Source organism: Rhamphochromis longiceps, linkage group LG19 (genome assembly GCF_057381845.1).
Source record: "Rhamphochromis longiceps isolate RC_006_pf linkage group LG19, R_longiceps_female_GT1.1, whole genome shotgun sequence".
NCBI lineage: Eukaryota > Metazoa > Chordata > Actinopteri > Cichliformes > Cichlidae > Rhamphochromis > Rhamphochromis longiceps.
This window is the reverse complement of record NC_140575.1, coordinates 8,552,802-8,570,027: the sequence shown is the minus strand read 5'-3', so window position 1 is coordinate 8,570,027 and position 17,226 is coordinate 8,552,802. Positions and strand designations below refer to the sequence as shown.

Below are 17,226 nucleotides of genomic sequence, written 5' to 3'. Positions count from 1 at the left end.
TGTAACTGATTTTAATGTTGTTAGGCCACACTTCCTGAATTAGGGTTGAGATATTTATCTGCACGTCTCAGCAGAAAATCAATCCCAGGTCTGCAACATGCCAGGTTGTAGGGCATTTTATGGGCTGAGGGGCAATGTTATTTTATAAGAATGCAGTGAATATTCTCCAAAAGTTGATTCTGTTCATCTGGACGTAGCGTTATCTGCACGCTACGTCCAGATGAACAGAATCAGCTTTTGGAGATTTACTTACCTGGATGATTGAGAATGCATCAAGATGCAGTGAATATTATTTTAAGTTTTTTTTAGTTCACTCATTAATGGCGAGGCAGTCACATCAGCAGAAAATTGGATTTATTTGTTTGACTGCAGACGGCCTAAACCAGGGGTGTGAAACATAAGGCCCGGGGGCCAGAATTGGCTCAGGAATCTGGCCCATTGGATAGAGTCAAAAACTGTAAAGGAGGGCATAAACTTTGGACTTTTAACTGTATTTTCATACCTTTTACAACTTTTCTCTGATAAAGATCTCACACATGGCAATTCATAATATACCAAAGTAATAAATAAACAACATTCCTGTTTTTTCAATACCTACAATTCTTTTTTCTTTTCTTTTTTCTTATTTACAATGAGTTTACATTAAAAAAATCTTTCTGGGCAATGAGCTACCATGAAGTTTCTGTAATTTTGCAAAAGAGTTGTGTAATTTCTTTCATTTACTTCAGCAGCATTTCTTTGTCATTTCGATAGCACTTAGATTTACAGCTGAAATTGCACTTTTTCTTATATAATCTATGTCAGGGATTAAATGTGTATTTAAACTTCTTTACACTGACAGAAAGGTGAGTTTCACTCGTTCAAACTCAAAGTGGGCTGACTGTACTGTGTGTGGCCCATGATCTAAAATGAGTTTGACATCCCTTACTTAACCTTTATATTCTTATGATCTAAAATTGTATGTAAGAAAAGTACTACAAATAAAATGCTTAGAAGCAGAAAGATGCTTTTATTCCAAAATCCCGTTGATATATTTGAATTGAAATAATGGCTGGTTATATTTTTCTCCTTTTCCATAAAGGTGCTACATGAAAAAAAATGTCCCAGGTTATAAATGGTTAAAATCTAAACTAGTTGAGACTAGAAGTGTTAATGAAAAATGCACCAATTACCACCAGTCGGCACAAATATGTTTAAAAAAAGAACATGCATGCATAAAGTAAAGATAACAGTTATCCTGCTGGTGTCGATGCTTTATTAGTCTTACATAATCTTTTTCAGTGAGTACTGATTAACCTTATCTGATTAACCTTTGCAGTCATTATTGAAGCCAGAGTGGTCCAGACAGAGTGATACTCTGCTGAAGATCAATATGTCACCGCAAGCAAATGAAAACATCCGTGTTTTCCGGGTGGTCTTCAGTCCAGCAGATGGTGCGTGAATGCAAACAAAAACTGTGTGAAGTATTAAAAAAGCAAAATGGCCAGCTTTAAAATGTGAACTTATGTAAGAGGACTTTCAGTGTTAAAAATATCCTGTGGCCACAACAGAAAAACTTGAAATCTTCTTATTTAATAATATGTATTTCTTTATTTGTGTACTTAACATGATTAATGTGGATGTTTTCATGCAGTAATATAGTAAATGCAAAATTCATACATCCACTCATTTTTTTAATTGCACATAGTGGTGCAGGGGAGGGCCCTATATATGGCCTAAATGCTGCAAAATCTGAAAAGCAGCCTATAGGACATGCTTTTATTTTTTAATTTGTCATGTTAGCTGTAGGTAATATTAATGAATAAATAGATGAATTCCAATATAAATCAAATAATGGCTATGTTAAGTAACAGTAACATTGTGAGGAATGTTGGAGTTATTGCTGACAGGATATGTCCTTTAGGTGTCATTTGTCCCATTATACATTTGTCCCATTATCCTGACAGAGGCAGCTTTCAGGCCCTCTTCTGTTGAACCAGCTTCCAGTTTGGACTTTTTGGACACCCTCTCTACTTTTAAGGTTAGGCTTAAAATTTTGGTTTTTGATAAAGATTATAATTAGTGTTGGATAAGGTGACCCTGAACCATCTCTTGATTATACTGGAATAGGCCTAGGCTGCTGAGGCCTTCCCATATCCCATGGATTGAGTGTTTCTACTTTATTTGTCTTTCTTCCCTCTCCAAGTGTTTATCCAACTCGATTGAATTTGATCATTAGCGATGATTAAACTCGGGCTTTTTCTCCCATGTGTGTGTTTTGTCCTGTCTCACGCTGCTCTTATCTCTTTCCAATCACCCCAACCCCTGAACCTGGTTCTGCTGGAGGTTTTGTGCTTTTAAAAATGAGTTTTTCCTTCCCACTGTCGCCAAGAGCTTGCTCATAGGGGGCCATCTGATTATTGGACTTTGTTTCTAATATTGTAAGGTCTTTACCTGACAACGTAAAGCGTCTTGCTGAGAATGTTGTTGTGAACTGGTACTATATAAATACATTTGAACTGACATCAATGGTATCTAAAGTCCTAAATAGTTAACGTTTTGAATTTTTTTAAAACCATTTTTAGCACGAGTTGTTAACGCGCCAGTGTGATGACGTCATTGTCGGGGTCAGGACAGGTTGACCTCAGGTGTGTGTTTTTTCTTTTCTGGGGCATTTTTTGCGGGGTTCTTCCTGCTGAAGGTAAACATATGGACGAAGCAGCGATTTGCGGTAAAAATATGAAAACTGTGTTCGAGCGGCGCGGATTAAAGCGACGAAAATGTCCGGACAGAAGAGAAGATATAACGTACGCTTCCCTGCTGTGAGTAAATGTGGAATAATGTGGAAAATTAAAGCTGCCAAACGAGCTAACGGGTAACTGTAGTCGTGTGACAACTGTTGCATTCAAAGACTGCTGGAAATCATGTTTATTAGCGAGCTAGCCTAGCAAACTAGGAGATATGTTAATAAAAATGCTTTAGCTCTACTAGGCTAAATTACTTACTCGTTAAAAAACAACAACAAAAAACGGTACCATTATATAAGGTGTTTCGATGTTTTTTCAATGAATACGAGTTTGCAGGACGTTGTGCTTTCTGTTCCTTCCATTTTTTATGTTGTGGTTGGGAAACTTGTTTTCCTTTTTAATGAAATGTATGTAGGCCTATTTTGTAGTATAAATAGTTGGTACATACATGTCACACATTGTTTTTCACATATGAACCATTAAAAAAAACCCACCTTCAGCTGCTATTAACAGTTATTTCATCAGTTACATGCAGTTTACTCAGTGCTCCTCAATGCACCGTAACTTCCATTTGCTTGAACAGCTGTAAACTCTTTGATATTGTTGCCAGAGGCGCATCAAAAAAATCATGCAGAAGGACGCTGAGGTGGGCCGGATGGCGATGGCAGTTCCTGTAATCATATGTATCCTTTATGAGTTGCCGAAGCAGCATCTTCTTCCAGCTTCTCCTGAGGCACTTGCTGGGAGTTAAAGTCAGTTGCGTTCAAGTGCCAATCGCTTAGCAAAATAAATAAACTGTCCTAATGAATCTCGTTGTTTTAGGTATTGGATATTGGTTAGACTGAATTAAACATTAATTTAGGCTGATTAAAGCAAATACACACAATGGCTCAACAATAAATTGTTCAGTTTATTGCACTAAGATACATCCCTCCAGGTGATAGGAACTGTTTTCTGCTGTGATGGTGTGGATATTTGATGTTAGCTAGTGTTAAATGGTAACTGTATTATGTCAAAGCAAGTATGTAAATACATGCTGAAAGTGTTGTAGAGCTGTGAAATCCCATACTGCATCAATAAGCTCGGGCCTTGGAGATATTCCTGAAGTCTCTGCTGACCAAAACCTGCGTGATTACAGAGTCCAAGCTCAGCGCTGTTGTGTCTGTGGCTCACATGTAAGTAAGACTTTGTTATTTGAGCTCAAGTATATGAGATTATGAATTAATCAAGACTAATCCAACCAAGATGCTAAAATGATGGTATATGTAGACGTAATTAATGAAATCAGCAGTGTTGTGCCCTGTGCGTAAATGCATGCAACACTCTATGCTCACAGAAGAACATTTAGATGAAAGACTTCCAAAAACAGCTGGAAGCAATAAACTAAAGCCAGCTCCTATTGTCAGTGAGTCTGGTTCACATGACCTGTTTCACTTTCTGTCCTCATCTCTGAAAGCAGTGCTTTAGGGTTTCACACTGGAAGAGAAATATTATGAGTGTAAGTGAGGCAGATATTTTCACGAGATCTATGCGCACCTTCGACTGCTGCAGGCGTGCAAACTGTCTTTTGTGAAGATGAAGAAGACATACGTGCAATTATAATCTTGTTCATATCTAACTGAATATGACAGCATTCACTCAGACTTACTACGCACGAGGTTCCTCACAAATTTCAACTAAAAAAATGACTGAACAGGTTACAGTACTGTGCAACAATCTTGATCCACCTCTTACTTCTTTATACTTTGCTAGGAAAATGGAAAATAGATGCAGCGATTTATTGAAACATGCACCGACATACTTATAAAACATAGAGTTTGTACATTTTTAACAACCATGAAAATCGATATTTGGTACGAGGACCTTCATTCTTCAACACAGCCTGAAATCTCCGTCTTGTCATTTCATTAAGTGGGAATAGTTTTCCAGGATTTTTGAAGGACATTCAAAGCTCTTCTTTCGATGTTGGCTGCCTTTTGTTGTGATCTCTGTGATGACAATCCAAGATTGCTTCACTGATTTTGAGGTCCAGAGTCTTGGGAGGCCAATCCATGACTGATATTGTCCCACTGTGTGTTTTTTCTGTCCATGTATGCTTTTACTGCATTGGAAGTGTGTATGGTCATGCTGACAAATGAAATTCTGCCAATTAGATACTTTGTTTTTGCATGGTGGATCAAAATCTGATGGTAGCGTCATGTGTTGGTAGCCAGTGATGCTGGGGATCACATGATCCTGCAGCCAGTGATGCTGGCATTGCTTTTCAAACTTGGCAGAACCTCTACCATGTTTTACAGATGGCTGCAAACAGACATGTTGTGCCTTTCTCCTGAACTCTTCCATACTGCTTCACAACAATTTGAACCAAAAATTTCAAATGTTGTGTCATTTTGCCATTGTTGCCTCTGATTTTCAGTCGTGTTTTTGTATATTTTGGTATACCTCAGCCTTTTTCCTCTGTTTCCCTTCCTTACTAATGGCTTCTTGACAGCCACCATTCCACTGAGATCATTTCTGATGAGGCTTGAGCGAAACAGAGATGGATCAATTGAAGGTTCAAATGCAGCTTTTAGGTCCTGTGCCAGGTCTTTAATGACCCCCACCCCCCACCCCCCCACCCCCACCCTATTTGTTAAGGATGAGACCAAAATGGGTCGTCTTACTTTAGTTACGTGGCCTTTTAAGGTTCATAGGTCAATGTTAAGTAGCATAAACAAAAACCATTCCTATAAAAATATTCAGGTACAAGGACTGGACTGAAAGTTAGTGAAAAAGAGGCCAATGTTTGAAGAAAAACTTTGAAAGACCTTCAGAAAGCTTGGGGAGTTATTGTTCTGGACCATTTTATAAGAAATTATAAGAAAAGTCTGTTTTTTTTTATATAAAGAATCAGCGGTGGCTCAAGAATCAAGAATACTGTATGCTGTTGTTTTTAAAACAGTTCCTAGGCTCTTAACATTAGTTATCCCCAATAAAATAAATTGAATATTTAACAAAAAAAGCAAATGAAATCAATATACTGTCAGTTTGTTTGCTTTTTTTTCTCTTTAGCATGTCGTTCACATGCATGTATATGAAAAGTTGGCATATAATGTATTACATTTTGTGCTTTTATAGGAAGCAATGCATAGAGTCAGAAAAGCTCTTCCATTTTCTCAAAGACTTGGTAGCACAAACCACGCCTACAAGCCAGAAGGACAACAGAAGCATGAGTATGTGGCCTTTATACAGGTAGAGAGTGTACCTTTAATGTCAATGTAACTAATTCCTTCTTAAAAAGCCTCCAAATGCCCTCAACATTATTAAATTCTTATGATAATTGACCTTTTCTTTGTTTCAAGGAACAAACAGCATGAAGTTTCTGTTAAAAAACCACCTGAAGTGGAGGAAATGGCTCCGCAAGGTAGCCTCGACTCACTTGACAACGACTCGAGTGCCAGCGTACGTAGTAACTAAAAACAAAATCTTACTCCAACTAACATGCGAACCGAACCAATCAGCTCTCAGAATGTGTGTACTTGTGTTTCTGGCACTCGAGCAGTAGTGGACACTTTTGTGTTGCATGCTAAAAGCTGCAGCAGCGCCCCCTTGAGGCCATAGTGATAATTTTACTCTGAAAAAGTGTAGAGTACTTCTTACCTCAGCAGTGTTTGTCTTGTCTAGAGAACGGTTGTGGTGATCCGTGGGTGAAAGGGTGAAGACGGAGAACAAATTCTTATCAGTTACCTTGGTTACTAAGAGCTTATGAACTTTGCGGACATGTTAATACCCCTTCTTGTTTCAGTTAGTCAATCATTTCCTCTCCTCCTTCCAGGAGTCGGAGCTCTACATCTGCTTATGACTGTGCAACCAGCGGAAGCCGCTGTGAAGTCACAGCAGCGCCTCATTTCATTATGTCTCCTTACATTTGTCTTTTGTCTCTGCTGTCCTAGATTTTGGTCACAAATAAGTGAGGCTAAGTAATCGCAATACTTCAGCTGACGTCTACGTACAAGTTGTTTCGTTAGCTCAAGTCCAGCTTTTGGGTAAATAAAGAGTTCCTTTTCTTGGGAGGATAAGGGATCTTTGTTTGGAGCAGATATATTTTAGGATCACTTGAATCTTTTGTGGAAGTTTGCACTGAGTTGTAGATTTTTTTTTCCTTCTTCTTGCTGATTAGGAAATTGTGTTTGTAGAGCAGTACATGCTTGAATAATGATGCTATTTAGATTACAATATTGAGTTTTGAGATTATTCTGGAACACTTTTAGACAGTGTGCAGCTCTTTTTTTTTTTTTTTTACTGTATTTTGAAGATGTATATTCTTTGATACAAATTAGATGCTTTCAGTGTATTACTTTATTTTTTGCTTGTTTTTGTTTTCCGGTAGGATGTGCAGCAATCTTTAAAACCAAACTAAGTGCTTATTTTAAGAAATAGTGGCCTTTGTGGTGTCTATTTTTAGAGCACTTGTAAATTAAAAGTTTTAAAGATTTTTGCATATATGAAAATAAATAACTTATGTAAATAAATAATTGGAATCTCCAGATAGTTCGAATGTAAAGAAGTTGAATAAAAACAAGTCGCAAGCATATAGGGATTGGTTTATTCCAGTAAACTAACCTTTTTACACTGTGATGGCGTGAAATGAGGAATAAATAGATGCACTCTGTTCTGAAAGGTTATTTTTACTGGATTTTTTTTTTTTTAACATTTTGAAACAAAATAAAGCAAAAACATCTCTCTTCAGTTGCTACGCAGTGACCTGCATGAGGAGGTGAGACTGTTTCCATGTCCCAGCACTGATGAGGTTCGCTAACGTTCCTCCTGCTGATCCACGCTGACAGACGCTACACTTGTAATGAGCATCCAATCTAGTCTCAGAGGAACAAGCTGGAGTACAGTCCTGCTCCGCTGCAGGTGATCGGACGTCATTCTTCCACATGGGGGGCAGTTTGGAATGAAAACATGCATCTTCACTACAATGACTCAAAATGAGCAATACAAGTAAAAAATAAACATTCATTTTTTAAACATTGTTTTTCAAATAAAAGAAAACATTTCTGTTTATCTCCTGCAATAATTACATATTTATAGACGTAGAGGCCAATTTGAAGTAGTGGTGCGATAGATCCCTTTGTTTTATTCAATCCATTATTTATCCCGAGTCCCAAAGGCACGGTCCATTCATTCTCCTTTGAACAACTGATCCAAATACTGAAGGAGGGGGAACAAAAACAAAGATTGATTTTAAATATGCTCAGAAAAGAAAACATTTACACACAGAGAGGTGATGGATTGGCCTCACTTATGCTGTCTCTTCTGTTAAGTCGTGCTCTGAGTTTACAGTCGGATGTGCCAGAGATCGAAGGACAAAAGATTAAAAATCCAAAACAGGAAAGAAAACCAAAACAAAACAGCACTACAGTACACAGTTTTCAGAAGAGCCGTGCTCCGTAGCCAAATGTCTGTTTAATAGATTCGAAGTAGTATCTCTTCCAGCCCTCTTTCGTCTGCTCCTCCTGGCTGTTTGGGACGCCTCGATACTCCACCTTCAGCTCTGTCTCGCTGCTCCGGTCCAAGAACGTCATTGTGATCGTGGCGTAGTGCTCTGTGGCAAAAAATAAATAAATCCATACTTTTAACTATAAAAGCACGATAGCATAAAAGGAAGAGAGATCCGAGGAGATAATTTTTGACCCTGAAGTGAGCTACAGATGAGGATAAAATTATAGTAGGTGAATGAAAAGCTGACCTTTTTATTGAGCCATAACACAAACCACTGCTGTGCAATTATTATTTCACAGTTTATGTGTTTGAATTCATCTATACTAGTACATTTTTTTTTTTCAAATTTGAATTTAAATGGTCCAGTTTGTTGTATGATAGTAAGCACTGTTCCCACATACTGAAAAATAGAAACCTACCACAGGGCCAGGTGTTATACCGCCACTTCATAACTATTTTCTCATCTGGAACCTGAAAGCAAGAGGACTTGTGTTAGAATTTACTCAGGTAAAGTGACGTTAATGTGGTGCAGTACAGTCAAGTAAATGATTCATATACACAAATGCTTATTTTTAAATGTCATAGATCAGACTCACCAGCTCTGTGAACTCGCCCAGAATATTTCCATCTAGCAGACGAAACTTTCCGCCCTTCTCTCCATCCACTGTGGCTGAACCACGCGTGAACGCCTGAACCATCTGTTTATTGACAAGAAGCCCCAAAATCAAAAGAAGCAAAGTCCATTTTTACTGAAAGACTTAACAAGACACAACCACAGCCTGGGTTTCCAATCAAACACACAGCTGAGGCTCACCTCTCTGTTCAGAAAGACCCTGTAGAGTTCAGCTGGTGAGGTGAGAAACGTTTCTTTCAATGTAAATTTACAGGTGGGGATCTTGACGCCGGTGTTGACGGGAGTGGCTGTGCTGGCAGAGGAGGAAATCTGTTCCACACAAGCATAGAAGTCTGGTGAGCACGGATCAGTTTATGTGCCATAACTAAAGCCTGGTTTAGACTTCTGCAGAAACGTCATAATTTTTGACGTAACTAGAAACTGCTTTAAACCTTCCACGTAATCTGACATGAACAACAACTGAATGGTGGGAATTTAACCACAGAAAGCAGGCTTAACACTGCTTCGGGTATCAGAGTAAATAAAATGGGGACAAAGTGAGTGTCAAAGTCCAAAATCTTTACTATGTGATTGATGTGCACCAACCTCAGTTTTATCCAGCTTAGCTTTGGACTGTGATGTGGACTGTGGTTTGGCCACACCATTGGCTGTGGGTAGGATCATCCCCTGTGTGAATTCTGCAATTAAAAAAAAGAAAGAAGAATTTGTATAAATATACCGCAATTTTCGGGCTATAAGCCGCTACTTTTTGCAGAAGCTTTGAACCCTGCGGCTTTTAGTCAGGTGCGGCTTTTCTATGGATTGTCCATGATTTTTGTGATATCGTAAGACGATTTGTTTTGTTTGTTCCGCTCTTGTACGGCACTACGTTGCCTGGCGGAAGGGCATGTGATCAGACACACAGTATCGGGGTTCAAGAGTGGTATGTTGGTCACATGTCCATCCGCCAGGCAACGTAGTGCCGTACGAAGTAGCGCGAAAAACAAACTTCAAAGTAGCACTACGCGTTCAGCTGGAGGCGTGGATGATGAGCGGCGATAAACTTGCGAAAAGCAAGTTATGCTCCACCGGTGGATTCTGACAGTGTGGAAAAGTGTGAAAACATCCATGATCACCAACGGATTTCGAAGGGCTGGACTGCTGCATGATGGAGAGGAGGACACCGCCACGGCCCTTCAGAGGGTGTTCGACTCTGACAACGAGGATTTCTTTGGTTTTGAAAGTGACAACGAAGGAGAGAAGCTGAGAGTGGATGACGTAGCCATCCTGAGCCTGTTCGTATCCGACACTGGAGAAGAGGACTTTGGTGGTTTTAGTGCGCAGGAAGAAGAGAAAGATGGTGAATGACTGACTTTTCTTCTTGTTAAAGCCGTGTCACTGCACCTGAGCCTAAAAGGTAGTCTGAATCTATTTTTCTGGTGTGCTGTAGGTTATTGTTATGTACTACATTTGTTACTCATTTATGAAGCACAGTACATGTTTTGTACTTGTAATTACCGCTACTTGTACATATACCCTAAAAAGTTATGCAAATATGTACCCCTAACTTGTTTTTCAAAATATTAATAAAAGGGGTGTGTCTCCAAACAGCCATCTCTTTCCTGACAATTCCCTTTGTGCATATTCTCTTACATATGATAAGTCAACATTGAAACACCTGCGGCTTTTAGTCAGGTGCGGCTAATGTATGTACAAAACAGGATTTTCCCCTGATTTTAGCTTGTGCGGCTAATATTCAGGTGCGCTTTGTAGTCCGGAAAATACGGTAAGCATTTGACCCTTTTCTTTGACCTAAACTGAATCTGGCAAACTCTTAACGCAAATTCTACCCAAAAAGAGTTTAACGATTTACAATCATGCATAATCTCAATGTGTTCAGCAATTAGGCTCTGGGAGAAATTTGCTGTTCGTTAGCTCACCTGTTTTTAAGAACCCAACGTAGCTCTGCAATGCGTCGCGGAATTTATCCACTCCTTTCGTTTTCATCAGGTTCATCAGCAGCGTGTCGGGTTCATCTTTGTTCAACGATACAGAAATCTGGACACGACACAGGAAAGTAAACTCGGTAAACTCTTCCTCCACCTTCCAGCCAGCCTGAATCAGTGTGCACATGTGCTTTGGTGAAACTTACATCAAGATCCTCCATGTCATTTTCATCAGACAGGTTTGGAACTTCAATTGTTCCTTTATACTCGACTCCTGCTTTTGACTTTCCTGTTCAAACAAAAAAGAATAAACATGTCAGCAAAGATTCAAAGCCTCTTCAAACCTGCCTCCTATTTTAGTAACGATAATAAAAATACAACATATTAGCTCAGTCACTCTTCTCTATAAGCCACTGAAGCTTTTTCCCCCTATTAGATATAAAAATCTACCTGTTAAATAGGGCTGAACGATATATCGCATTTGCGATAATATCGCGACATGATCAAGTGCAATTTTCTAACCGCAAAGGCTGCGATTATACTCTGGACATGTCCAAATTCATGGGCTGCATCCTCCTGAGGCCGCATTTGTAGACCGATTACGTCACAGCGACGTGCCGAAGGCTGTCCAAATTACTACCATATCCCAGAATTCATAGCGCGGCCCAGCCAAACTCCAGTTTCCAGCAATGGCGGCCGCTACTAAGTTTTAAAATTACTCATACTAATCTTTCTGGGTCACAAAATAAACTTTTAACATATTTTCAGGCGAGAAAGTAGTTGTGTAAACATCAAATATCTGCTCGGTTTATCAAGATATCCCATATTTGCAAAAGTGCTTCGACGTTTTCAGAGGCGTCTGCTACCCACCAGCTCGACAGCTAGCCGGGAGCTCGAGGGTTACTGATGCGGCCGAGAACGGCACAACTCCAGGCACATCATTTTCAGATCACCGCGGAGTTTCGCTGCTCGGGTTAAACGTAATATATAAGTCACTTAGACAACCTAAAAATGTTATTGTTGGGCTTTTTTCAGTGTTTTGTTTGTTCGTGAGTAAATCGGTTTGGCTGAGATTAAAGTTATTAGATTAGATAAAATAAAACTTTATTAATCCCCCGGGTGGGTTCCTCCTTGGTTTTCACACAGCTGACTAAACGTCAAACAGAAAACTTATTAAACAGAAGTATGAGACAGTCGAGAATTTACACCAGTGTCTGGTTATATTTTAGATAGCAAGAAGCAGACGGCCGAGTTTATTAAACTCCACCGAGACAGCGGTGACGCTAATCAGAACTAGACCGTCCAATTTCACGCCTTTAAATTTTAAAGGCGTGTTTGTGTGTGTGTTTATACAATTGCTATTATGTTTGCACTTTATGTGTAATGTTACTGACTGCAGAGATCAGTAAGATGTGTGTATTTTTTATTTATTAGTTTTATTTATTTAATATTATTTTTTAATTGAATGACTGTCTAGTAGTTCACAGATGTCGAAAAACTGAGTGTGGTAAAGCCACTGATTTTTTTTATGTATATTTCTGCAATCTGCACATTGTACTGACTTTCATTTTAATGTTTACACCAGGGTTCCTTGTCAGCACTTTATGCTCAGATGTTTGTAAGCTAAAAATAAACTATTGTGTATGTTCAAATATACTGTTGTGATTGAAGTAGTTAAATAAAAATGTCAGTCATCAATTCATGCATCACCTCATGTCATCATAACAGAGGTCTGTCTTCCAGGAAAGAACAGTTTAAAATTAATGTAATATAGTATTGGCCATACTATATGATGTATTGCTTGTCTTTGTTTAATAATACAGAAGGCAAAGACCTTAAAAAATAATCGCATCGCAATCGCAATATTGGGGCAAAAAAAATCGCAATTAGATTATTTTCCATAATCGTTCAGCCCTACTGTTAAAGGCTGAGCTGTAAAACTTCACCATATAAGAGATCGTGCCCTGCATTCAAGATGTTTGCAAACAAGCTGGCACAATGCTGATTAAGTCTCAGTGCCTGCTAAATTATAGTCTGGAAGCAATGACGGTAACTGCCACTGTTAGCAGCCAAACGACCAGTTTCAGAGATACAATTAAAACCAAACTACTGCCTTAAATGAAACAAACAATAATGCTAGTTTTCTACTTACCAGTCCAAGTAGCTTTCACGTTCCACTCATAAAAGAAAATAAGTTTCCCTTTGCGGTTATTAATCGAGGCCTCTCCTTCCACCTTGCTGACTTCTGTCACTTCACACGTTCCCTCCTCATTCTCCACGCTCAATCCAAGAAGCAGAGATTTTAACTTATCTGATGACCAGTTTGTTGCATCTCTTTCCGTCCTGCAAAGTCCAGCAGAGACCACAAAGATAAGTGAGCACATCCGAACAGGGAACAAAAAACCCCAACACCTTAACTAAGGATTGTGCACTTTACAAGCCTTCTTCTCAATGTATTTTCAAAGTGTTTGCAGTCATACTCAACTGGGAAATTTGTTTTCTGAATCCCAAACATGAGATGCACTGACATGTCATCAAACATATGTCTGTTTGACACTGGTCGTTTGGCAAATGTGAGGCTAGACTGGCCAAGATTTACCTGCTCAGTCACATCAATTGTAAACTAGCAAGAGGAAGATCATGGTACTTGGATCTGCTCTCTTATTCACAAGGAGTTGCCACAGCGGGAAGCTCCACATGTTTAATTTGGCAGAGGCTTTACACCAGATGCCTTTCCTACTGGAACCTCTCCTCACATGACTGAATCAGATTCACCCTATATGGCCACTCATTATGCACTAGTTAAATGTGTTAAAAACAATATATAGTGGGAAGGGTTCTTTATCTTCATAACACAAAAGGGGGAGATCAAACAAAAAACACCCAACAACAACAACTGTGTACAGTTGTTGTGTACAGTTGTAAAGTGTACATTACTGGTAACTACTCAGGACGTCACAATTGGATCACCCAGTCAGATGGCCTCTGACATCAGCTTTCTAATCCTCTGCTAGATACAAATGTATTTTAGGAGGTCACCACAGCTGGAAGGTGGGCACAGACCGGCTTAAGTGACAAATCTGAGAACCACATTCTAGTTGACTGGTGACAGCGCCCCTTTAGTATGGCTGCTACAGAGAAAAGCCAGTAATCAAATGCTCCGGGATCATTACAGAAGACGAACAAATGCCATATTTACAAACTATGAATTCATTCGTATTATTTTGCGTAGGGCAGTTATAAAAAATGCAGTCACGTTGTAATTGGGGCTACCACACGTGTTCTGGTGCAACCGATGAAACATTGGTAACCGTAAACTTACCAAATGCGAGAGACTATAAAGCTTGTTACTACACCAGAATACTGCAGTAGATACAATTAGTCATGCTGCATTTTAACGCTACTGATGTTAAAAGCCGTTACACATGCATTTGAAGCTTCAGCGGCTAGCTACAGGCGAAGCTAACTTAAGAACGCCTGCAATGTTAGCTCGCCTAATTGTTTCAAACTTTTATATACCTCAATACTTGAGGCCGGCTACAGACAAAATAATGACCTAACCTTACTTGATCCAAATCTAAACATATAAACTACAGTTTGATACTAACAGGAGCTCGGTGTGTCGTGTTAGCATTAGGCTAACAGCTAAAAACCAATGTCCTTTCATTAGATCTTACCAATGCCAATTGTTGACATTAGTCGCATCAGCTCTCTCCTCTACAATCCAACGAGGGTCTCCTTCTCCCCACTTCGCCATTTTGTTGAATAAATAACAAGAAACGTTTAACTGTGTAATGTTAAAAGCAGAAAGCAGGTGTCTGCCGGTGACTATCCACCGATGCGCACGCTGTTTCTAGAAGCCTCTGGCTGCTGCGGGCTCTCAAGCGGTGCTCCTGCGTTTACTCGCCGAGCACAGAAAATGCTGGAAACGGAACGTTGTGGAAGGAGGTAAAAAATGTCCCCCCTTTGCCGGAAGTCTGAAGAATAGTTCCGCGTTAGGAATGCAGACTTCTGGAACTACAAAAATAAAAATAAGTAAGTAAGCAAATAACTAAGTAAATACATACACAGATAGATGAACTTTGAAAAGACTTGTTTTTATTTTCCATTTCAAATGTTTGTTTTTTCCTAAAGAAACGCTTCATTCTGCCAGGCTCACATGAACTACTCATACAAATTACTTTTACAAGCATTTTTTTTTTTAAACCAACCACACAAAATTTGTAAATGTTCCATTGTTTTTGTTTTTAATTTTAAGGATGTACTTCTTTTGTCTGTTCTTGGCTGTTTGCAAGGGGAAGACAAATTAAGGCCTCACCCTCAGGTTTATGAAAATGGAGACTTTTCACAGCTATGGGGCAATTTTTGGACAAAATAACTGATTAATTATGAAAACAAATCTTAGTGAAACTTCTGATGGCATGGCCTAAACATTTTACATATCTTGAAGTAAAAACCTGTGATATTAGACAGTGATTATAAAAATGAGTGGAAGACCGTGAGGGATTAAGTCCATGTCAGCAGATTCTCACCTAGAGTTTGAGTGAGTATAGCATGAGCTTTTATTTAGGTATGTTCCCTTTGCTGTGAGTTAAAAAAAAAATGGCTGGTGTCCACTCACCAGACACTTCACCCGTTGACCACTGGTGGTGGTCAGAGGGCCCGGTGGCGCCAGTGTCCGACAGCCTCGCCTCTGTCAGTGCGCCCCAGGGTGGCTGTGGCTACAATGTAGCTTGCCATCACCAGTGTGTGAATGTGTGCGTGAATGGGTGGATGACTGGATATGTAAAGCGCTTTGGGGTCCTTAGGGACTAGAAAAGCGCTATATAAATACAGGCCATTTACCATTCAGCTGCTCAGTAACATGGCTATCTAATCACAGAGCAACTCAATGCATTTAGGCATGTAGACACAGACTGAATATTTCATAAATTTCATAGCAGCAAGAACAGCAAACTCAGGCTACAGTTCACACAGGCGCATCAACAATGCACAATTAAAGATTGGAAAAATCCTGCCTGGTCCGATGAGTCTCGATTTCTGCTGCAACTTTCAGAAACAACATGAATACATGGATCCATCTTGGAGGTCTAATGGCATGGTGCATAACTTATTGGCACACTTTGGGCCCCTTAATATCAGCTGAGCATAATGTAAAAGTCACAGCCTACCTGAGTATTGTTGACCATGTTCCTCACTCTATGACCGCTTCTGGCGGCAGCATCCACCAGGATCATGAACCATGCTGCAAAACTCATCTCAAACAGTTTTTTTTTTGTACGTGAAAGTGAGTTCACTGTACTCAAACGGCTTCCACAGTGAACAAATCCGATAGGGCACCTTTTTTTTTTTTAAATATTAGTAAAATTAACATACAAACAAAATGCACCATATACTACACATTCAGAGAATAGACATTCCTTACATATTAGCAACTTTAATATATAGGAAACAGAAAATATAAAGATAGGGTCACATAATTAAACAGATTATTAACTCACTAAGTCAAAATCTTCCACAAAGGAAACAAAAAAGCAGCCTTTTTCTTTTTACCTAAAGTCAAAGATTTAACCAACAGGTTTAAGTTGTTTTTCCAGTAAGCTAGTGTTGGTTTGGTCTTAAAAAACGACATTTATGTATAAATTGTTTGCACAAGATTAATAACACATTAACACCATAATTAGCTTTCTTTTCTTTCAAAAACACTCTAAACATTATCATATTTAAGGTAAATGGGGTAATTTGAATCCCACTGGAATAAAGCCAGGTATGAAAATCCAACCAAAATATTTGTATAAAATTGCATAAAAAGAATAGATGGTCCAAATCCTCCTCTTCTGTTTTACAAAATACACAATTACCAGTTTCTATTTTGAATCTATCACCAAGGAGTCTATTTGTCAGGTAAATTTTATTCAAAATTTTAAATTGGACTTCTTTCCCTTTAGGAGGAATAGGGAAGGTGATGTAATCAGTTCTTATTCTTTCAATTTCTTCCCTTTGGAAATATTTTAATATGTAATTACATCTAAGTAAATTTGGAGAATAAAGACTCCTTAATGAAGATCTTAGAAACTTATTATTGCATTTAACATCACAAAACTGAAAACTATCTATATATAATTGCCTTAACTTGGGGGAGATGTCAGAATATATTATATAATTTACAACTATGTTTTTAAGTGACAATGGAATGGATTTTATAACCCGATTAAATTTACTTTTAGAACATTGGATATTAAATTTTTGGCAAAAATCTTGATGTCCTAGAACATGTCCTTCCTCATCTACAAAATGGGCAATTGCCCAAACACCTTTTGATAACCAATCTTGAATAAAAATAAATTTTCTATTTGTCAGTATATATCAATTGTTCCAAATTGGGCTATTATGTGGAGTGAAATCATGTTTAAATAACATTTTCCAATAAAGAAGGACCTGTTTATGGAATTCA

The 17,226-nt window shown here is 38.7% G+C and overlaps 2 protein-coding genes across 3 annotated transcripts; one reads left to right on the top strand and one right to left on the bottom strand.

Annotated features, from left to right (window-relative positions):
* The first annotated feature begins 2,429 nt into the window (after nt 1-2,429).
* On the top strand, nt 2,430-7,442 carry LOC146646145 (dr1-associated corepressor). Of its 2 annotated transcripts, none has more exons than XM_085391494.1 (6): nt 2,430-2,801; nt 3,337-3,409; nt 3,808-3,901; nt 5,844-5,938; nt 6,068-6,167; nt 6,541-7,442. In XM_085391494.1, the coding sequence occupies exons 1-6, from the start codon at nt 2,760-2,762 to the stop codon at nt 6,656-6,658; spliced, it is 522 nt and encodes a 173-aa protein (XP_085247620.1). In that variant the 5' UTR covers nt 2,430-2,759; the 3' UTR covers nt 6,659-7,442. The 2 variants fall into 2 exon arrangements, with proteins under 2 accessions (XP_085247620.1, XP_085247621.1); XM_085391495.1 differs by having other exon boundaries at nt 5,844-5,957.
* On the bottom strand, nt 7,376-14,695 carry ahsa1b (AHA1, activator of heat shock protein ATPase homolog 1b). Its single transcript, XM_085391493.1, has 9 exons — nt 14,450-14,695; nt 12,925-13,115; nt 10,979-11,061; nt 10,767-10,884; nt 9,433-9,524; nt 9,028-9,156; nt 8,810-8,911; nt 8,633-8,684; nt 7,376-8,316 (listed from the first exon to the last, which is right to left on the bottom strand). The coding sequence occupies exons 1-9, from the start codon at nt 14,527-14,529 to the stop codon at nt 8,144-8,146; spliced, it is 1,020 nt and encodes a 339-aa protein (XP_085247619.1). The 5' UTR covers nt 14,530-14,695; the 3' UTR covers nt 7,376-8,143.
* Between the last annotated feature and the right edge of the window lie 2,531 nt (nt 14,696-17,226).